This window comes from Plectropomus leopardus, chromosome 24, assembly GCF_008729295.1.
Source record: "Plectropomus leopardus isolate mb chromosome 24, YSFRI_Pleo_2.0, whole genome shotgun sequence".
Taxonomy (NCBI): domain Eukaryota; kingdom Metazoa; phylum Chordata; class Actinopteri; order Perciformes; family Serranidae; genus Plectropomus; species Plectropomus leopardus.
Genome location: NC_056486.1, coordinates 5,393,626 through 5,416,995, shown reverse-complemented (window position 1 = coordinate 5,416,995; position 23,370 = coordinate 5,393,626). Strand labels below are relative to the sequence as shown.

Genomic DNA, 23,370 nt, shown 5'->3' with positions numbered 1-23,370 from the left:
TTACTGGCTTTATGGAGGATTTCAGTCGCCTGCTGTTGAACTCGTTCCCTGCTTCCCTCTAGTTCATACTCAGTGTCCTTCAGCTGCATCACCCAGATCTCTCCGTCCTGAATGGCCTCCTCCAGCTGCTTGTGCAGGTTCTGCAGACGCACAGAAACACACAGATACAGTACTCAGGATTCAACCACAGCAATCCAACATTCGGTATTTTAAAAACACTCCCACTGCAGCTGAGAGTCACATGAACCTATGCAGCTATTCAGACTGTGCAGCTTTGCCTGCAGGACCATCAGTGCACACCACATTAGATTCCCTACCACACTAAGATTCTTGAAAAACCGTTTTCACCCTGAGGCTTTTACTTTTGTCTTTGTTTCCTGCAACTGTTTTTCATCCGATTTAACCCACTTTCTTTCCCATATTTAACCAAAAAGACGACTCTCATGTTGCAATACTGTAAATACAAGAAAAACTGAGGACTTTGTATGAGCGGCAGCAGTGGCTTCTAAAGATATAATACACTTATTTATTAGCACGAAAAACGCTACATATATAGAGTAAACATGAGTAAACGTGAAACCAAATGTTATCGGTCAGCTTAGAATAGGCCTGATTACACAATGTCATGAGTGATATGTGATTCACTATAAAGTAAACATTTAGTAGGCTACTTCAATCATATGCTGAGCAATACAGTAAAGTCACATGTTAATGTTATTTATAAATAAGGTAGCATGGTAAACACCTGTGATTTCTGAGGCTTTTTTTCAGGAGGAGGCTAAAAGAAAAAGGTGCTAAAGTGGAGCGATTCAGACTGAGATTGTTACAGGTGTTCAAGCTGCTTTGACACTGCCTGTTCAAGGTGGGAATATCACGCCGTTATGCCACCTTGCCTTTCTGTTTATAACTTTAATCATGAAAAAGGAGGACAGAGTGGTCTCGCCTCTGAGCCGGGACCGGAGGTAGTCACAGCCACGAAACGAGGTCTGCGTAAAACATAAAGCAGGAAAAACATGACCATGGGTGACATTAGTGTGACGTGCACACGTATGTGTGCGGCTCATGGCGGGAGATTTAAAAACCAGCTGTTAGTGGCTAATTCAAAGAAGAAGAAGAACAGAAAATGTTCACAAACCCTTTTAAATGATGCGTCATGTTCATCCAATACACACATACACACCTTGATTGTTCCCTCGGCGTTGGCCAGCGATGTCTGCAGTCTGTTGGTCCTGTCTCGGTTCTCTCTGGCCTCCTCCTGTGCTTTCTGGAGCTCAGTTCGCAGCTTAGACAGCGAGCGCTGCAGTGCTGCTTCCTGAGCCTGAAACTCCTTCCGAAGCTCAACCTTTACATGAGCAGAGGATGAAATCAGTCACTCTGAAAAAGCTTTGATAAAGCTGCGGATGCTGCCTGCCCTGCACCAAACAGCAGAGACAGACAGAGTGCTCTGTGTGTTTTACCTCGGTCCTTTTCCAGGCCAGCAGGTTCTCCGTGGTGAGCTGATGCGTTCTTCTCATGGCCTCCAGCTCTCTCTCATAATATTCTTGTGCCTTTCCAAGCTTGGCCTCATACTCCTCCACCAGACGGACTTTATCCTTTGTTATTTCCTCCACCCTCTCCATCAATGCCTCCACCTACACGCAGAGACCGATAAATGAAGAGCAAGCTTTTTTATTTTATATCTAGGCTGCAACAATACATTTAGAAATCTTTGGAAACTGCAAATATATTGTGCACATCTTATCTGTTTTTTTTTTTTTTTAAGATTAGTCTTTGGTTAACCTGTCTTATTGGATAGTTAACAGTTGAGAGGAAAAATGGGAATAAAACAAGGATGACATGCAACAAAAGGTCCAAAATATGACCACTGCAGGTTTATATCATACTGCAAACTGCACCAACAAAACAACCCAATTTTTTCCAATTTTTAATGCAAAAACAGCTCCAAAACAGCAATTACCCCATCAAGTAACTTGCTGTATATACCACAAAAGTCCAGGATAACATGCTTCAATCCAGAACACATCTACCTTCCTTCCTCTCTCACTCTTAGCCCACCTCTTGTCTATGCAGCTCGGCCAGTTTCTCCTGGTCTTCAGTGGAGGAGGCGCTCTGGTTCTGCTGGTTGTTGAGGAGTTCCTCCACCTCCTGGCGGTGGGTGGCCCTCAGCTCTTCCAGCGCTCGCCGCTTATCCGCCTCAAACTGGGCCTGAGCCTGGCTGAAAGCCCGCAGCTTCTCCTCAAAATCCCGACGCATCTCCTCCACCTATTGAAACCACGAGACATATTCTATTCTGTTTGAGTCGTTGACGTGTCGTTGCCAACTCGGTCTCAACCTGTGCCAAGCTAAATGCTCACAGCGTCTCTTGAAAATCCCTCTGTAATCATTGGAAAGGTGCAAAATATTTAATTCTGTTACTTATTGCTGTCAGTATTTGTTATTTCCCTCTGTGCCAAACCGAATTCTTGCAGCGTCCCTGACGTGTGGAAACAACACCAAAAGATCAAAAGATCTGACAGACATGAGGTGGAAAAAATATATAAAAATGTAACATGGGATGTGATGTGATGGCAGCAGACTCGTTGAGGCTGGCTGAGGTAGAGGAGGACAGTGTGAAGGCAGTGGCAGAGAGGAAGACAACACCAAACTAACGTACACCGATCCCGACATAGATGAACTGATGATGAACTGAGCTCATTCAGCCACCAGCTCATCACATCTAGATACACTTCAGTAGTTCATTTATGCCAACTGCCATCAGACTCCAGAAAAGCAGGCAGAGATGATAATGTGTCATTTGAAAGTATGATATGTTTATGACATGATAAATGTGACCATATTGGACTGATATTTAGTCATTTAGTTACTTTTTTAGAATTTATAGTTTTACTATATAGGACCCTAATATCAAACTTTTGACTATTAACACTTCCGATATGCCGGTTAGAATTACATACTATTTCTTTTCAAAAAGTGATATACAGTAGTGAAACAGTATTTATATATCATGCTGATACCAGAGTAACATAATATACCAGTTCAAAATCATCAGTAAGCTGGTGGAAACAAGTGGCATGCCATCTGGCCATGCATTACATTTGCACTAACTTGTCTAAATTACAGAGATGATATACTGTGTATCAATTACTCTCATGTGTTACATTGAATCAGCAAACATTTTTCTGTGTGTCCTTATGTGATTATCCTGTACTCTATATGAATTAACAAACAAAAGACATCTGCGCCCAGAGACAAAAAAGAGAGAGAGAGTTGCCATAGAGCATTTGGAGTTGTTTCTGCAATCTAGTGTGGACAGAGATACTCTGTGAATCAAAGATCATGTGGAGAGAATAACTTTTATTTAATCAAAGGGGTGAAACTGTAGACAGGGCTTTTTACCGTTAGGGTTAGGGTTACTTAAAACTAAGCACGTTAGATAATTTTTATGTTTTAATAGCAATAAACAGGGTCAGTGAATCACAATGCATCTCTGTCGTCTAAGCACAAAAACTGCAGAACAGTTTTTTCAAAAGCCATGTGATTATGTGTGTGTGTGTGTATGTGTGTGTGTGTGTGTGTGTAGGTGTGTGTAGGTGTGAGTAAAGCGTTACCTCTCTGCTCATAGAAACCACTCTCTGGGTGTGCTGGGCCTCCGTGCAGAGCTGAGAGTCCTCCATTCTCTGTCTGTACATCTCAAACTCTGCTAAAGCCTGACAGTAACAGAAGATTACAACAGCTGCATTATTTTATACTCAATTATATTACACATATGTCCAAGTGCAATTTCAGGCAATCACTGCTATATAACATCACTTGATAATTAGATGCCATGCAGCTAAATTCAGTTAATTAATTCCTTGGTCTATGATTTCTGCATGTGTGAAGCTCTGCAAATATATCCACTCTGCGTAAACACAAACAATCAAACTAAATGAAGCCGCTGTGGTGCCCAGCAGCAGTGAGTGACCTGTCTCTTCATGTGTTCGTGGAGTTCGACAGATTCTTCCAGACTGGCCAGCCGCCGCCTCAGGTCGGCCTCGTCCGCCATCTTGCTCTTGTACTGCATGATCTTGTCTCTGGTTTCGGTCACTATGTGTTGGACCTGAGCGGAAGGGAAAAAAGTTATAACAGTGAACACAAAGCTGAAGAAATAATTTAACAGTTTGGTCTCATAGAAGTGAATGCACAGAGCCACTTTGACAATATGACATTGAACTATTATGTTGCATTACAAAACATCGAGGATTTCCAAAACCCACATACAAAGTAGGTGGAAAAATGTAGAAATAAATAAAACCAGGAGGCAGCACAACAACTGCTGTCTCCAAATGTTTCTTGGCAGCAAAGAAAAGTCCCACTTTGGAAATTTAACACTTGAAAGCAACACAAATTAAATTAACAACTTAGACTAAGGTACACTAAAGCTTCACTCTGAAAGCAATACGAGTGGAATTAAAACATTTAAACCATTTATATATGCACTTAGGTCCTGTCCTTGAATAAACTCTGCCTGTCAGTGGAGACCGTGGTTTGATCTGAAGCCAGACTTATTTTCTTTCAGTGACACGAGTCCAAAAATCTTCTGTTTATAGAATCAAAAACACAACTTCTCTTTTTTGGAAGCTGCAGTCTGCTGGTGGTTGAATGAGACTTATTCAAGGTAACACACAGCGATATGACATGGTTAATCACACTTTGCTAATGTGAATCACTCAAATTATAGACTGCAGATGGAGCACATACATCCCAGTGACAAATTATTAATTAGAGGAAAATGCGGAATGATTGGCGAAGCATAATGAATGCAGATGTTTCTAAAAATGGCACGAGGAGCATGAACATGATGTGATTCGTATCCTGTTGCCTCCAGACTCACCTGATCTCAACTCAACTGAACACCTATCAGAGTTTTTGAAGCAATGTGTCAACACTGCCACCATCAAAACACCAAATGAGGGAATTTATTTTAGATGTTGGTGTTCGTCGCTCTAGTAAAGGATCCCAAAACCTGGAGAGTCTATGTGAAAGAGCACTGGAGCTGTTCTGAAGGTTTGTGGTGGGAAAACACATCACTAACACACTTTATGCTTCCTTTCAGTTTTCTGCCATCTGCACCCGGTGCTTTCACATGGCTGTAAAGTGAGTTAATCAGCTGAAAGGACAGAGCTTCACATCTGTAATCTTCACATAATAGATGCTGGTATTACATTAATCAATCTTTACTCTATTCAAATGCCTCGATTCGATGCCTCAATTCTAATGACAAAGTATTTGTTCTGAGCAATTAGGATGAAAAAAAACAACAAAAATGACGATGACAAACAAGCAGCATTAATAAACTGAGTTTGTGCATTTTGGGGAGTCTGAGTTGTTTTTATTTCTTTTCTAAACTTAGATTAGTCTAAGTTTAGACTTTTGTGTAGACGTCCATTATAGTCTGGAGTCTGTAGTCTGGTCCCTCTCTTGTCTGAACAGGAGGGAGACTTGACGTCATCTGCCAGAGCAAATAAAACACGAGCTCACAGATTTATCTGGTTCCCAGGCGATGTGGGAGCACCTTCCCTCAAAATGTGACAAAAACAAGGGAGCATCATTCACAGTGCAGCATTGACCTCCTCCCTGCAGACAGCTAAAATACGGTCAGTCTTGACGCCAAAATTGCAGAGTGACAGGATTGCCTCCTGCTCTTGTACTCCCACTGCAGCACACTGCCAGGCACTGAAATACTGAACAGGCCGGGAGATATTCTCACTCAGGAGGATGTCACTTGACCAAATTTCTCAACTGAAACTAATAAAATAGCAGTTACTGTGCTCTATGTGATCATGGGTGTTTGGTTCTGTGTTGTGTTTGTACCTCGTCCTCGTGGGCTTCTTTCAGAGACTCGATTTCCTCCTCGTGCTCGTCGTTCTTTGTGTTGAGAGCATAAATTACCTGCAGACAGGAAGAGAATGAGAAGACAGAATGACGATGGGATATAAAGCTCTTATTAACTGTTTCAATATCAGATCGATAGTTCTACAGTGAGGAGTAAATCTCAGTTCTGCATTCAGAGTGCAACAAAATCAATACCAATAACATCGGGAAAGAGGAGAAATGGGGTTCACACACTGATTAACGACAGCAGACAGAGTTGTGTATTCACAGCAGAAGTGTTTCGTGTCCAAACTTTTCTTTACCAGCAAGTGTTTTACAAAGAAAGACAGGAAAAGCCTGACTTGGGTAAACCACAAAAAGCAAATCGAGACATGGTGGCTCACTCCACAAACAAGCCAAAGTGAAAACCATCCTGTCAGTCATGCCTGCGCTCTCTCCTCAGATATATAAGTAGGTTATATGTGCTGCAGGTAAATGATATGCAGAGAAGCTTTTTTAAAAAAGCTTAAGCTTCAGCAAATTGAAGCCCCTGGTGAGCAGCTAATGTTCAGTCATGGTCAGCTGAATTACAGCCCCGCCGGCATCAGAACGAGAGGCTCTGCATTTGTTCCACTTAAAAGTGAGGTGAAGTGTTACATCCAGCATGTAATGGACGTATATATGGTAATTATACTCTATAGGGTATAATGATACAGGCATGTAATTATTATAACCCTGGAGGAGAATTTATATTAGGTTGTGTGTTTATTCATCTGTAGATAATTTTGCATAAACTGTTGGACCAATCAGCCTAATATTTTGTGTGTAAATATATGACTGTATGCTCGAGAACCTATTGTGGTTTTGATGATTTACAATTTTTGGAAACACTATTTTAATGACTGCTGACTACTCACTCATGCAATCAACAAACTCAATTAACAAAAGGCATTTCCAGCAGGCAACTAGGCTAAAAACAACAAACCTTACAGCCTGTTACAAACCAGATTTTGTTAGTTAGGCATGATATGAGATTAATAAATTTTGTTTTTTTTTTGTTGTCTTCTGCACCATTTTGGCTATAAGGGAGCCAGAAGGGACAATCAAGTGAGATTCTTCTTTGTAAGAGGAGAGGGAGGTAAGGAGAGGTTTTATTGGACATTGTTTGCAAGGTTTGTCTCCATAAAGCCTGTCTACTCTGGTAACACCTCGATAATGTAACCTGCATATTGTCTCCCCTTCATTCTGCTGTTATCATTTATACATGCTGGACACACAGCCTGTCATGGACTCTCTGTTCTCTGCAAACGCCTCCAGACACACCTGCCAGAGATCTGCACTCTAGTGAGAGCACTCTTCCAGTTACTTTTCAACTTTTAAGCATAATTTGGATCAATATCTTTGTAATAATCACAGCTTGGAATTTTATATTTCATTGAAAGCACCACTGAAACCACTGCTGTGTTACATCTGTACCTCAGCCTCAGATAACAGTTTTTTACCCTGCATAAGTGCCTCATGGGGGTTGCACAATTGATTGACTTGTTATAGTGTTACATCCATATTGCAGGAGGTACATTTTTGTTAATAAAAATGTGTCACAACATGGCACTGTAAATAAAGCATTGTGGTGTTACCGAGACGCCCCAGCCTACAAATAATAAACTTGTTTGCTACAGACCCCATCAAGAATCATATTTTTCAGTGACAAAGAAATGCAAAATTACCCTTCCAACAAAAATCGCAACTCATGTTGCAGTCATAATATCTGCAAAAAGACAACATGGTTTTTTTCAATTTTCGACATTTATGGCTTTGGCAACAAGCCTCCTTCATTAAGGAAATAATTATCATAATGTCCATGTGTGTCTATTAGTGTCTCTGACATAAATGTCATGGTTTCATGTATATTTGGGCAATGATCCACTACTATCTATTATGTCATAATGTCACTCTACAAATTGCTGTTCTCCAAATCAATGATTTCTATCAGGTTTCAAAAACTAGAAAAATAAACTGACAATAATCATGACTAAAAGACTTCATGATAAGGACATTATTGCCATGGGTATATAAAATTTGAAAATAATGTCATCATTATAATAATGACATCAGAGGTGTGTATTATAGTCATACTTGGGAACATTTTGTTGGCTTCAAACCCACAAACCTCAAGCAAAACCACACAAATAGTCAAATTTTAATAGATCTACGTCCAGATTAAAAAAAAAGGATTGAATGTGTTGTCTGACTGAAGAAGTTTTCATACTAGTTGTGATTATTTCAGTCGATACCTTAAAGGAATCAAATACCTAATGACATGTTGACCAACCACATCTAAAGAGAAAAAGTGTTTGAAAGTGTCAGTCTTTCCTTTAAGTGATTCATGGTGGCTGCATTTAAAGTGACAGAAGTAGTTATGTGAAGACATAACGGAGATTAAAACCTGCCTTCGCACACCTGGCCGAAAGGGAGTGATTGTCAGACTGTCTGCTTCCGGAAAGTTACAAAAATTGTCGATGCCACCCCAATTCGGTTGTCAGAAAGAAGGTGGCAGCTGATAGATGACAAGCACTTTGTTTGAAGCACGCTGAGGCCCTGAAGCGACCCTAATGATCACAGATGAGACCTCGTTACAGAAATCATGCTCAGTATGTCTCATGCAGGTTGGCAGCTAACTGTTGCATGACTGGAACGAAGCTCTGCAGCAGAAACACACAATCAGAGGACAAAAAAACTTAAATCACACAAATGTGGAAACACTGACTAAGCAGCATGAACAATACTTGATAATAGGATGTGGTTTTGTCTCTTTAAGGGGGTCACATCATTTAAACTGTAATATCTTTCACCTGAACAGACTGTGTAACAACTTAAGTGATTTATGCTCATTTTGCTTTTTGCTGACAATCACTACCTGCATGTTTTTATTTACCGGTACATCAGCGGTGTAACCTCGACAGTATGTTTCAGTTGGCAGTGAAAGAAGCTAGAGTTAGGTAGGTGTTAGCCTTCTGTTCTCCTCGAGTGTGAGCCTTTGATTCCCAGCAGTAAGCCGGCCATGGAAACGTTCCTTCAATTATACATGATTATTTTAATGACGCTGGTGTGCCTGCCGCTTTCATCTCTCTCTCCTCTCCCTCTGCTCTCACGCTTTTATCTCTCTCCCCCCTTTTTGTTCTGTATCGTCTTCTCTCTGCGCTCTCTCTCTCTCCCGTTCTCCCAGGAATAAGGAGACCTTGCAATACTATTTATGTCTGCAGTTTTAACACTAAAGCTTTCCATAAATAATTGTTCATAATGAAAATTTTCTCACATATTCTGTAGCAAAAGATATCAGCAAGTATTTGCTGATTAAATAATGTATGCTCATAATCACTTCTAACATGGTTTTGGAGATTAATTAATAATGAAAATAGTTGTAGTCTAAGCCATGATAGCTTAACTCAGTGAGTAATGATGCATCATACAACATCTAAGGTGGAATCTGTGGTTGAAATGAGGACAGAAGGTAGCCAAGAAGAAGACATACATTTTTCTATTTGTTTACAAAATATACCTTTGAATCAGGCTTTCACTGAAGTGAAGGGACAAGCATGAGCATTTGCATTCAACAGCCGATGGAAATGTCCCATCTCTAAAATGACATGGGCTAGATCTTCTACAGTCTGAAAACAGAGCCAAGATGAGGTGCAGAAGTCTAGTTTTCACTCAGACCACTTGAATTATAATTTGCCAAAAGGTAATTGTGATTTTTTTGCCCAATTATGTCAAAATTAAACTGCCTACCCCAGCTTTAATCTGTAAAATTCATGCATTAAGTTGATGCATGAAACTCAATAAAACTCTTTGCATGAAACTATAAGCATGGTAAGCACGATCAAAGACGAATTAGTGTTGCCTACATCTGATATGACAGATATTATACTATTTGATTGATTATACTGTATATTTATTACATAATCGATTAACTTGAAAGCCCTTAAGCTCCACTGATTCTGATTTTAATCCTGAGATGTGAAGGAAGTTTTAATGTCTTGTAGTTAATGCTTTTCAGAGGCTTATCCACTCTGACAACAATGTTCTGAAAGACGTCCTTAAGACTTACAATACTTGCGATATTCTTGACATAAAAATGGTCTGTTTTAAAAAACTAAAACTAACTTTTTGCGCATTGTTATCCATTGCAGCACCAAAATGCTTACAGCGAAAATGGTGGAGCTGTTGTGGATTGTGACACTACTGAGTTTACACCTGATTTCAATGCGTTGAAATGCAAACATGCTGTGAAATGTGTTGCTTCCACTCTGCTGAAGAACGGATCTGTATCAACAGACTTAATTGGCATCTGTCAACCAGACTGGTGAAACCTGACAAGCTGTAAAAAGCTGATTAACTTTCTCAGCTGCACAGAAGCACCCAGCCATCCTTAATATTGCTGTTTTTAAACAGTTCTCCACCATACAGGGGAAAAAACTGACAATATACACCAGATTTTTTTCTCCATCAACCAGCTAGGCCCCTCCACAATGAGCAAACATATGAAAGTGAAGCAGAGCATGCACGTTTCCATCCTGAGATATGACAACTTTCACAATAAAAGAAAACAAAGACAGTGACAGTAAATCTGTGCTGGGGGTTTCACAGCAAAGCTTTCCAGCCTGAGGCTCCAATCAAACCGAGCAAGAAGGCGACACAACAGCCTGCAGCTGCTACAGCTACAGTCAATCACTCAGTGAGCAGCGAGACATTTATCGTCCGTCCTCTTTGTGCACCACAGTCCTTCCTGCTGCTGACCTCTCTATTGGCTCAAAGAGGCCGAAAACTACAGCATGCTTCCTCTGAATCATATGATTTCCCCCGAGCGGCTTCTTTTCTCTCGCCTGATGTCAGACAGAATTGTCAACTCGTTACACTCTGTTTCCGTCTTCAGTCTGACACTGGGTCCACCCCAACCGATTTCTGTGGAGGAGGGGAATTAGATTTTCCAAAACCAATCAGTGAGTGCGATTACATGGGCAAGAATAACACATTTATGAGGCTTATCCCGGTTATGATCATATATTGGGGATATGGATTTTACATGAGCACAGAGAAATCAGGTTATTCATAAACTCTGCATACATCCCAGTTTCTTCTAGAGTACTAAAGATAGAATATTCTGGTTTCTCATAAACTGAATATGGCGTTCACAAGCTCAGCCACAAAAAGGGGATACTGCGATCTTTTTTTTATTGGTTTATGTGAACGTACAAAAATACAACCAAATAAAATAAAGACCTTTCAATCATGCAAGAAGAGAAATAAAAAAATAATGAATAAAGAAATAAATTAAATGGAAAAAAAGAATGAACAAATGAATAGGTGTGTCTTCTACATCACTCTGGAATGATAGAAATATTTTTTTGTTATTACAGAGAAAATAAAGCACTGAAAAAATGTACCAATGTGCAGCAGTGCCCAATTCCAGGTATTGATACAATGCAAAAGTGCATAGTACCCCCCCTAGGAAATCTTTTTGATAACACTTGCCATAGTTGTAATTACCCATCATTAGTTCTGGCGCTCCGTCTGACAAGAGCTTGATAACAGTGTTCGTCCCCCTGCAGCGCTCATTGGATTGTTTTTTATTTGAACCAGGAAACCACTGTCTTATGTCATGATGCCAGACAAATCAGTCAACTTGAACTCAGTGAAGTAGGTAGATTCAAAGATCTGGACCCAGCAATCTTTTCACCTGACCTAAAGGAGCCCCACAGGCAGAAAGCACCGAGCACAGCAGATGTAAGGCTTGCATGCAGCTACACAATCACATACATTTAAAAAATGTGCCACTATTGTGCAGGGGTATCATTATTCAAAGTCTAAAACAGTGATGATTCTCTCGCTGAGAGTATTAGAAACGATGAGAAAGATTAGCTTTCTTTCTGCATCCTTTTATGCCTGTCAGAAAGATGGAAAACGTAAACCATTGTGGCACACTAAAACATCCCAGAGGAATCTCATTAAAATGTATCATTAGAGTCCATTCAGCTCCAGCTCTCCCTAACCAGCGTAGCATCGATCGGGGCCGTAATCAATCAAACTGCACTGTATCTACTGTATTACAGAGGTGGACAAATGACTGGCCACTTGCAAATTTTCATCAAAAGGCCAGTTATCAACTGGATTTACAGTCTGGGTCCTTTTATCACCGATGTGTCAAATTCAGAGCAGTTCTGTGCAGAATGAGGCGGAAATGACAAAAGGGCATCCAGGAGGGGCGTCTCTGAGGCTGAAGGACATTTTGTGCAGTCGATCACTATTGACTGGAGTACAGAATAAAGGTCATTAACGTCTGGAGTGGAACAACTGCAGCATTTGGCTCCAACAAAACCCTGTTGCTTTGCTCTCATCATTTTCAGAGGATTACCATCATATTCACTAATTAACGGATTAATGAAAGTCTCATTCTCAGAGGTGCTCTGGTCTTAACGCGATCCCTCGACATTTGAGCTTTTAGTCCACTGTTTTCCTCCACCACACACTCCACGAAGGGGCAACACAGTCTCTGTTACCAATTAGCTGAAGCACACAGCACTTTTACTTTGCGCTCCCAGTCGTGGAGTAAAAGCACTTTGCATCTGCTCCTTCGTTTCATCGTTGTGCTCCTCCGATGCTCCAAGGACACTTGGCGCGCACACTTTTCTCCCTGAGTGTCACTACACCACATCACAAACTCAGTCGCAAACACAGCAGGAGAGGAGAACAAGGGCACACTGTCTCTGTGATAGAGGAAGCATAAGTAGTGTTTTCTGTGATATTGAGAAAAGAGCAGGGGACAAACTAAGGTACAGTGAAGAAAACAGCTTTTGATCCAGTCAACTCCAAAAACTGTTTAGAATAAAAACTGTATTCCTTAAAACTTGCCTTATAATTTGAGCATTAACCAGCCTGACACTGACACAAAAGCATGGACTGTAGGCCTTAATTCCTTTATTTTCAATACCATCAAAAACATAGAGACCCTGTATTATGTCTTTATTTTCTCATTTTCTGTGTTTGGGACATTTATAAGCGTGTCGACCCACAGCGCTTAGGTGAGGTCAGGCCTTTATAATAAGTAAATGATCTGGTGCCAGACCGTAAGCAGCAAACATCCAAGAGACAGAAAAATAAACAAAAATTCAAATATAGCCAGGCCAAAAGCCAGAGAGCATGAATCTCATGTTGGCTTTTACTATCACTTTTGCTGCTGTGCGTGTACAAACAATTACCAACAATCACGCATAGTATACCTCTCTGCAAGACCAAAACTGTTTAAATATCCTATTATGCGGTATAAAATAATGCCTTCTTGTAAATCCACTCTAACATTTTTAGAGCTGTCATTGCATCACCTGGATGTGCCAATCAAAAATAAATGTTTGGATGTTTTGAATGCTTAAATATAGAAAAAAAACTAATTGAAAACTCCTCTTTATTCCTACAGTGTAATACAGACGTGTTTGAAATGTTTGTTATATTTATCATGAAAAAAGTTCACTAAAGTTGCCAGAAGGCAAATTGTTGCCTCAGTCCCCAGTGGGAGGACTGTGTCTGTCTTTGCACATCTGTCAGTTCAAAATACATGTAAAGAAACATATCCTTATACAAACCCTTATAATAAACTTGAACCCTGACTCCTAAACTGGGGTATGAACAATCCCTTTTCTTTTAGTTACTAAAATGAGGTCAGTAGACTGGCTATTGTCAAGCCTCCACCACAGCAAGACAACAACTTGATCCTATGACCTCATTTGGCTGAATTTCTTTCATAAATGTCGAGAGGTTCAGTCCAGCTGCAGCCACTACATTTACTGATCACTGTATTTCTGTATTTGAACCGTAACCGTGCATTTATCACACAAGCTACAAATTAAAATGACCTGGAAAATCAGTGTAGCACAACAGATTTGAGCACTTTGTCCTCCATCAGAGGAGCTAAACCAGCTGCAATGTTGATTAAAGCTATTCAAGGCGCCTCACAAGCGTGTGCAGAAAAGGTGTCTGAAATGTAGAATGAAGAGTCTATACTAAAAGGTGATGGCAGCTCTGACGTCAGAGGATTTTAAACATGTTTCATGCTGTCGATGTGCCACTGTGCAAGCTCTTCACAATGATGTAATGGTATGAAAGGCAAAATCCAGGATGTCTTGTTTAAGTCTTTGAAGCTGCAGAGCACGACACAGGCTACATGTAATCAGAGTCTCAATCAGAACAGAGCAGATCATCTGCTGTACCACTGTGGCAATAACTGACTGATCCTGCACAGCGCGTTTACACGACTCATCAGGTTTCTTTGTTGCCCTCAGGCAGGAGATAAATAAAAGCTTTGAAGCGTATCAATATCAGGTGCTCTGTTGCTTGTTAGATTAAACCGCTTTAACCTAGTTGGCTCTAAAGCTGAAATAATGTGTTTCATTTTCAAGTCAAAATACCAAACCTGTTCCAAATTAAGCTTCTCAGTTATGAGGATTTGCTGCTTGTCTCTACTGTCGCAGGCAAATTTCCAATTTCAGAATAAAATCATGAGCTGTGGCGCACACCTGTGATCTCGATCATTCGGTGTAAGTTGGTAAAAATTGGTCCAAAGCTGTCTTTAGTCAGTATTCGTCTCATCTTAAAGTACCACTGAAGTCCAACATGTTTATTATTACCATAAATTTTCAGTCTTGGCTCACACATAAATTCAATGAGGTGAAAATTGTCAACAACCAATAGCACAGCACCAACAGCACCAAACAGGAAGCAGTAAACAAGACAGACAGTAAACGTGGACGGGACTCCAGGGAGGCGCAAAAACGTGAACAAGTCTCAGTTCTCTTGGACTTTGAAAAGGAGCATGAATCTGATCTATCTTCCAGCACTTATTTTTGTGAGAAATCTTCACTTTTGAAATGGTGCGCCTCTTTTTTTCACCAAAATACTGCAGCTAACCAGCAGAGGCTGGTAATGAGTTGAGGGACCAAATGCAAAAGTTTGTACGCAAATACAGTTTATCTGATTACAGTTTGCCAAATTGACAAGATTACTATCGACATGACACCTTCTTTTGTTAAAATGTCCTATTTTTAAAGGGAGTTTGGCGTGATATTGTCCGCTACGAGCAGGATGGGAAATTATCTCAAAAAAAGAAAGAAAACTAGCTGTGTTCTAAACAGTGACCAAATCCCCAGTCTTTGTTAAATCTTACAGTGTGTGACGAAAAATTCACAGTCTTTAGGTTTGACAGAGTGTCAGACTTTTTAAAGTATTTTAAAAGTCTTCTTGATTATTCAGTTGAGAAAGTAAACTAAAGATTAAATAATGATGAAAATAATCAAATTAATGTTAGCTGGCTTTGTGTCTTAATGTTTGTTTGCAGTAAAAAATGAAGCTATGTAACAGAAAATGTATCAGAGTGAGACTTCACTAAGCTGTCCTGCAGCAGACAAAAAAAACAGATGTGTTGTTTTTTTCTGTTAAAATAGGAGCTTCTGTTCATCATCCATTTCACTTGTTTAATTTGTCTTGTTGCTGTTGTTACAATTGTAATAAGGGATGTCCTTCTGTGTGCTTCCTTTGAAAATGTCCTAAACAAGGACGGTTCTCACATGTTCAAAAACTAGAAAACATCCTGTTTACCTGCTCTACCTCAAAGCGGTGCTGCATGACAATTATTAAAGAAACAATGCGGTACAGTCACACGCTTCACTGTCAACAAATAGTTAAAGCTATCAACACTACTGAAAGCAGAATGAATTAAGTACACAACAGCCTCGCTGAAAAGGAAATGTAGTTTATGCAAGAATAACCACCCCGAACACAAACACATGAAACACATGAGCAGCGGTGCAATGCCGTCTGAAAACGTTTCCACAGAAGACTAACACATGCGCCACGTTGAGCAGGACGAGGAAACAGACAGAGTTAGCCTGCAGATCCCCCCACACAAGCAAAACACGGAGGCAGAAATCTGCCATAACACCTTCAATTTTTAAAAAGCAAAGACATCTGGATACAGAGAAGAGCTCTTAGCTTTCCAACTGCAGTTAGACACACTCTAATTCCTGAAAGGACGATAGAAATCCTTGTTTAAATACAGTTTCTAGACCAGGGATTCCTTTGACTTCATCAGTCAGGGATTAAATTCGACCCCCGTGGCATCACATTCGACCCTTAAATGATCTGCAAATAATGCTTGAGATATTCACTTTGCAATGCTCTCAAGGAGAAACACCTCACATTAGAAAACCTCACAGAATGATTACCATTTTTTCACTATATTTGGATAGAAATTGCTAAAAAAAAAACATTATCAAAATACTGGGATTGTCTCTCTGTTGATTCCTTTTTCAACTAATTTATTCAGCTCATGAACTTCCTGATAACCTGTACCAGAGTCCACAGCACCATGTCCACCTCTGCCAACCTCGTCACAATATGATACAATTAATGTCGCAGAAAAAGAGCTGCTGAAATTCAGGAGCGTGGGAGCAGCCCCCTCTTTTCTCATCTCTGCCTCTGACCTCAGGGCCTTGTTTACACTGATTATTATCATTTAAAGTACCTTAATAGACGGAGCTGCATGCAGAAGACCAATCTGAGTCCGGCTACAGATAGATTTCCAGAGCGGATAAAAAATTAAAAGATCCAATCAGTAACTTTCTGACAATATCCATCCCTACATTTTCATCCGCTTATCAGGGGCCAGATCAAAGGGGGTAGCAGGCTCAGCAAGGTACTCGAGACATCCCTCTACCCAACAACACTTTCCAGCTCCCAGGCCAGACCAGATATATGAAAAAAAAATAAAAATACCTGAACTCCTTCACTTAGGGCGGGAACTCTCACAACCCAGAGAGGGAAATCCACTGTTTTCCAGCAGAGAACCAAAGACTTAGAGATGCCGACTCTCACTCCAACCGCTTTACACTGCAAACCGTCCCAATGCATGCTGGAGGTCACGGTGTGATGACGCCATCAGAACCACATCACTCACAAAAAGCAAAGATGAATTCTGAGGTCATCAGACTGGACTCCTTCCTCCCTGGCTGTGCCTTAAATTTCTCTTCTTGAGTATCACAAAGAGAGTCGAGACAACCCTGGCAGAAGCAATCACCCACTGGAAACATATTCTTGACAATATTAAACTCAATATTTCATAATGAGTTTAACTATGTGGTGAAAGGCTAGTTAATTTGTGGCTGTTATCAGGTCTCAATCCTTTCTTTGTAAATTTTAGTAGTGTGGTGAATCTCTCGATCTCATTTAGATCAAAAATAGTGGCTTCCAACCATTCATACATACAGTTTATGCTCATTCTGTTCAGGCTCCCGGATACATTAGAAGGGGTGCTTGAGCCTTTCCCAGCATGCACTGGACACAAAACACCTTAAAAAGATTGTCAGGTCCATCACATTCAACCTGGAGTCAACCTAACCTGCATTTCTTTCTTTTAGAGGAGCAGGAAATGAATGTAAATACATTCTTGCCTGCAAAGTGTTAAATCTGCCATTTGTGGACCTTAATTCGCCTCCATTGTCTTGCCAATCTCTCAAACAATTTTAATCAACCGCTGCATTATTATAATCCTGGATATCCACGGTTTCAATCTATTTGCAGTGCAGTGTGTGCAGCTTATCCTACTGTACACACTCTCTAATTCTGTACTGGGATACTACTATCACCATGCCTGTTATGTAAAATCTGTCCTCTACTCTCTGCTTTTGTCTCCCCCTGCGAAGCATTATCGTATAATCGGTTTAATTTACATTTTATCCAGCTTTCCACAAAGTCAAAAATGCCTTTGGTTGCTGCTGCCACCTTAAATATTCTACTACGGCGCTACATAATGTCCCCACACTGGCTTCAGGTGGAGTACAAAGAAGCAGCTCTCCCAAACCTCTGCATCCCTCCAAGATTACATAACTTCCCCCGGCCTTTAAGCGGAAATTGCAGCCCTGGGATGGCAGAGATACATGCACAGGTTAAACAGTGGTGTTTAAAATCATGCAACACATCTGGCAATCTCTCAGCAATCAGTAAATGTTCATGAAATATGGCCACATTTTTTGCAGGCAGAGTACAGTATACAACCAGGCTTCACAGTAGTAGTAAGCTCACAGGAGAATCCAAACTCTTTCTAGGTAATTTTTGCACTGAATTACCCAAAACTACTGAAATACAGCATATTAGCTTAAAAAACAAACCATGCATGAGTATTTAATGGTGACCTATAAACCCTGCAAGGATGCAAAGCGGTGAAATATCATAAAAAATGCTGCAAAATGCCAAAATTTGCATCAAACATCCTGACCTGCACCAAAGTACATTCATAAAATACCACCACATCCTCCCTCATCACCATGTTTACATATGTCATCCCACACCAGCAGCAGCTCTTCAGTACTACTCCATCCACACCCCCACCTGCTCCACAACACTGGACCACAACACCTCTGCCGTCACCCATTCACTCTCACACACCTTCGTCAGCTGTGCTATCTTCTTGCTCATCTTCAAATGCAGGTCTTGAGTGTAGTCCAGCGTCAAACTCCCGTCGTAAAACATGCTGGATGTTGGAGAAGGGGTATATTTGGTGTTGCTAGTCGAGGTGTTGTACGGAGGCTGCCAGCCTGCCCCCGTCGCCATTTTCACGGGAAATAAACCCAAACGCGACGCTTTAAATCTAAATAAAATGGAGCAGCGGCTGCTACGCGTTAAATCCCCCCATTGTTGTGTTTTGTAGTTAATCTTCCGTTTCAGAGACAGAGAGGAGGAAAGATGGGGAGCACGGACAGCGGGGCGCGAGACCGTGCAGTCGCACGCATCCGCAGCGGACGCGAGCGCTCAGGCTGATGAGAGAGGCGGAGACGCGCGCCAGATGCTCAGCCAATGGCAGGCTCAGTTGGATGTAATGCAGCTTTCTACGACTTTTTATTCTATGCCTGCAGAAATTACACACAAATAACAGCACACATGTTAATGAACACGAGAGTGTCATGCTTTCAGCCTCACGAGCTGCATGACGACAAAGAGATGAGGCTGTTTAGATATGAATAAAAAAAGTCTGTTGTACACATCAATAAATGCTATAGTAAATGAAGCGAGCTATTCTGACAGGAATTAAGCCTTTTAAAAATGCTAGCTTTGTTTTATTTCTACTGTATTATTAATTTCGTTTTTATGTCATATTATTGCAAGTTATTTTATTCCAATTTAATTTTTTTTGCATGTTTATTATTTATTTATTGTCCTCATTGCAGTCTTTCTTTTTTTAAAAAAAAAATTCTGCTTCAACCATATGACGCATTTTTATTTAGTTTCCAAAAGTTCTTTAGGTTGTAAGTATGGTTTACTATTATTATTATTACTATTATTATTATTATTATTATGCTTAACATTTTTAAATGACATCTGTAAACCTAGTCTGGCATTTAATTAATGTTTTTTTTGGTTTTTTTTTTTAATTATTATTTTATATCAAGTCTCTCATTTTTTACTATTCTTACTAGTCTCTACATATAATTGATCTAACCTGATCTAATTCATTACCAAACACTGCTATTTCTGGTCTGCTGTAATCAATACATTTTTCACCATATTATGGTATTTTTGGTATTTAAATTGAGTTGGTCAGAGACTTAAATATAAAGCTTCTGCATTATTAGTCTACAGAAAAATGTAGTTCCTGTATTAACAACTTTAAACTTGGAGGGGAGTGCTGCTGGTCTTCATTCATACTACATTGCATTACATCACTCTGAAAATGCTGAAGCTGAGACTAATCCTGCACTGACATCTGCTGGAGATATCTATTAACTGCAAAAATAATTATTAAGTGGAATGGTTTAGCTATTTTATTGTATGTTATAATTACTCAGAAGACTTAGATTGCTTTAATTTGTTTGAGGAAATACCATACAGATTTTTTTCCTCATATATCCAATGTTACATTTTGCAGTATGTGGCGTCAATGTCTTTTTTTGTCTTTTAAAAAATAAAAATGTAAAAAAAAAATCAAAAAATGTAAAAAAAAAAAAAAAAAAAAAAATCATGTTGTGGGTCATCTCATTAACCTAATGTTAAACCAATGATTACACCCCACCTCTGTCTAAAAACTATGTATGACATCAATCAGGATGCTGTGATTGTGCTGTAGAAATACTGTACTTCCACTCCTTTATTCAACTCATCACAAGCCACCAGAGTCACACAGGCAGTTTTGTAGCTGCTGCATGTTTGATTGATTTAATCCAACACCACACATGACTGCTTCAAAGTCTGTTCATCTCAGTGGGTGGCAGAGCAGTTTCTCCACTTTTATTCAACTTTGATCTCTCTCCACTTCATTACTATTCGCTGCAGCGAGATCACAGTCTGCCACATGATTATGTATTAAGTCTGGTATTTAGTTTATTCATAGGCCGGCAGTGAAGTTTTAACACGCTGCCTCCTTGAGAGCCGCTAATTCTTAAAAATTTGATACAAAAGAACAATTTGAAAATTGCAATTATGAGGATTTGTATTGAAGAATGGACACAAAAAAGGTCCTTCACTAACATCGTTATTAAAGAGCATGATCCCTGACAATGGAGTATTGAGGAATGTGAGTTTTGATGCATCATGTCTAGCAGAGTTTGGACTGAGTCATTGTTTTGCAAGTCACCAGTCTTATGTGTTTACACTCAAGTCCCAAGTCAAGTCTGACAAATCCCTAGTCCTAGACTTTGAGTTTTAAGTCCTAAACAAGTAATAATATGCTCTTTAATGTAATACCACAACAGAATAACAATATATTAAATATACAAAAATCATTTATGCTATTAACATTTTGTATTTGTTTGTTAAAAGACATCACATTGTTTTTTTTGTGTGTGAACAACATAATCTTTCGTATTACATTTTTCCAACGTAAGTTTTTTCCATCATTTTCTCCTGCAACTTAATTGAAATAGCGTTAACTAAATCTTTTTAAATAATATGCTTTTAAATATTTGGGCTTGGGGGGCAGTATTAAGTATGTTTAAGTCAAAAGGCTCAAGTCCAGGTTCAGTCACGAGACACCGGTGTAAAAGTCCAAGGTGTGTTGTAACTCTTTTATTGATTTTGTCAGATCAGGTCTTAAGTCATCAAATTTATAACATGAGACTAAGTTGTATGACTCAAGTCCTTGACTCTGTAGTTCAATTATTATGTCTTTGCTGCAACACAGCATCCTTTTTTTAGTCTCTATGCTCTTTTTTGTCTTTAACCTAAAATGATGCAAACTCTTAGAAATGATTGACTCTGCAGAGAAACTTGCCCATCCCCTCCATGCATGTTAAAGATTATTTGGGCACTATAGATATATTAGGATTTTCACAACACAAAGGAGTACCTTTGAACTAGAGCATTAAAAGACAATAAACAGAATAAAAACATGTATTTTTACACCTTTTAATGGTAATTTAAAATATGGTGGCACCATCTCATTTTTGTAGATGTCATTCAATTAGCACTGTAGCCCTCATTCCTAGCTCTTATTTTCAAAGTAAAAGTTTGATTTTGTGACTTCAGACTGACCTGTTCAGGTGGACGTTTTTTGTTTTTTCTTTTGCAGGCTGCCAGTGATTGTTTGTGTCCTTAGAAACTGCTCAATCAGCATCAGGGGATGCCAGAACAGATATGTGTGTGTGATAAAAGTTCCAGTTCAAACATCAGCTGAGCTCAGCAGCTCTGTAACTGATTTGCAGCGTCTCCTGTTTACTCAGCTGTCACGTGTCTACTACTGTGTACATATCGCAGCACAGATTTTTATTCATCCGTTCTGGCAGTTTAACAAGAGCGATATGATCCAGCACATCCTGTGTCAGGAAATTATAAACTGCAGTCTTACAGCGTCTTATCAAATGTGGCTCCAGGTTATATTTATGACGTTTTTTCTCCTGTTCTTAACTGAATGTCTATTTGCTCATTCTCTGTATCGTTTTTGTAGTTTCATTTGTCTTGCTGACTTTTTAAAAACATTGAAATTGTGAGACAGACTTTAAAAAAAAGAAAAATTCTGAATATAAGATAAATCTATTGCAGTTTTTGTTAGTTTTTTGGTAAACAAGTTTTAGTGAGAGAAAATGGTAAAGGGGAGAGAAGAAGAAGAAAAAAAATGCAAAAAATAGGTGGAAATATGGATACATGATATGTTATCTTTGACCCATACTTATAAATTTGTGTCTCATAATTCTCAAAATCCTAAAAACTATTAACCTTAAACTGCTTCTAAATATCAGATAATGTTCTGTGGGATGATATTGGCCTACAAATCCATAATTAATACACACAAACAACATCTGTTGAACTCAAGTTACAGAGCTGTTAGATTGTAAAACATCACATTTAAACGGACACAAAGGCATGATGTTGACGTCCTAAGTCGTTCAATAACATGCTGGGATTTTTTTGCTTCCTCCCTAACTATATATAATATTTACATATTTCAGTGAGCATCCAGAGTCCAGATTCTTCCTGTGTAATAAAGCTCTCACACCACTGGGTGGCTCTGATGTCCACATGCTGATAATTATGGTGAACGTGCACCTGACTTTTCATGTTAATGTAGCAGTGATAACATCCCAGTAACAATATAATATATGACACTCACAGGGACCATTTTTCTGTATCAATAGTTTTACATTTGATATTTCAAGTACAGATTGCCAATAATAATTATGCATTTTAAAAACTGCAAAACTTTTAAAAAATATTATATTGCAGTTTTCGCTTTTCACTTAATTAAAGGATTTAAATACAGCCAAAAAAAGTGATACAATCACTTAAGGAAAATATAGTGAAAAAAAGCATTTTTAAGATTTTTTAAAAATTAATTTAAGTCTTTTAAAGGCCAATTAAGGCCTTATTTTTTAGATAAATGAATTCAGTGCCTTTTAAGACTTTTTAAGGATCTGTGGTAGCCCTGGATGAACTGTATCTTTTAATTTATTTTGTTGTGTTTGTGCTCCAGCTGGCTGGTGGATTTTGTGGGACTGCTCTGCTGTTTTTTTTTTTCTAGCACAGCCTGTTAACTAAAGAACAATAGCTGCCGGCATACCATGAGTCCCTGCTGGTGAGTCATCAGTGGGCTTTTCCAGCCGGGTCCTCGTCAGAAACCAGATGTCAGCACCCTGCAGGTATTCATGTCCGTCAGAGGATGGATTGTAACGTTTTTGGTGACTCCCTGATCTTTCGTCTAGCACCAACAGCAGGCCCAGTTTCTAGTTGTAAACAAGGAATATAAACATTTAAAGGGTAGACCGTCAGGACATTTAATGCATTGCGTGCAGAGGATAGACCCTATACGGTTACAGCCATGTTAAAATAAAATTAAAAAGACTTTTTATGTCTTTGTTGTGTTGTTTTTACAGGTATTTGTTCCATTATGACTTGTTTTGCAATCACAACTAATAAAAGCATTCCCATTCTGTTGCAGTTTGTGTGCTTTTATTTGCAGTTAAGTTTTGGGTAATGAGTGGAGGAAGG

The 23,370-nt window shown here is 39.3% G+C and overlaps 1 protein-coding gene across 1 annotated transcript in view; it reads right to left on the bottom strand.

Annotated features, from left to right (window-relative positions):
* Nucleotides 1–18,642, bottom strand: part of fam184aa (family with sequence similarity 184 member Aa) — a 58,518-nt gene extending 39,876 nt beyond the window's left edge. The window contains exons 1-8 of the mRNA XM_042513178.1: nucleotides 18,343–18,642; nucleotides 5,854–5,931; nucleotides 3,965–4,099; nucleotides 3,609–3,707; nucleotides 2,056–2,262; nucleotides 1,458–1,631; nucleotides 1,181–1,342; nucleotides 5–140 (exon numbers count right to left, since the gene is read on the bottom strand). Coding sequence (XP_042369112.1) covers nucleotides 5–140; nucleotides 1,181–1,342; nucleotides 1,458–1,631; nucleotides 2,056–2,262; nucleotides 3,609–3,707; nucleotides 3,965–4,099; nucleotides 5,854–5,931; nucleotides 18,343–18,507 — 1,156 coding nt within the window. The 5' untranslated portion in view covers nucleotides 18,508–18,642. The remainder of the gene's footprint in view (nucleotides 1–4; nucleotides 141–1,180; nucleotides 1,343–1,457; nucleotides 1,632–2,055; nucleotides 2,263–3,608; nucleotides 3,708–3,964; nucleotides 4,100–5,853; nucleotides 5,932–18,342) is intronic.
* Nucleotides 18,643–23,370: the final 4,728 nt, after the last annotated feature.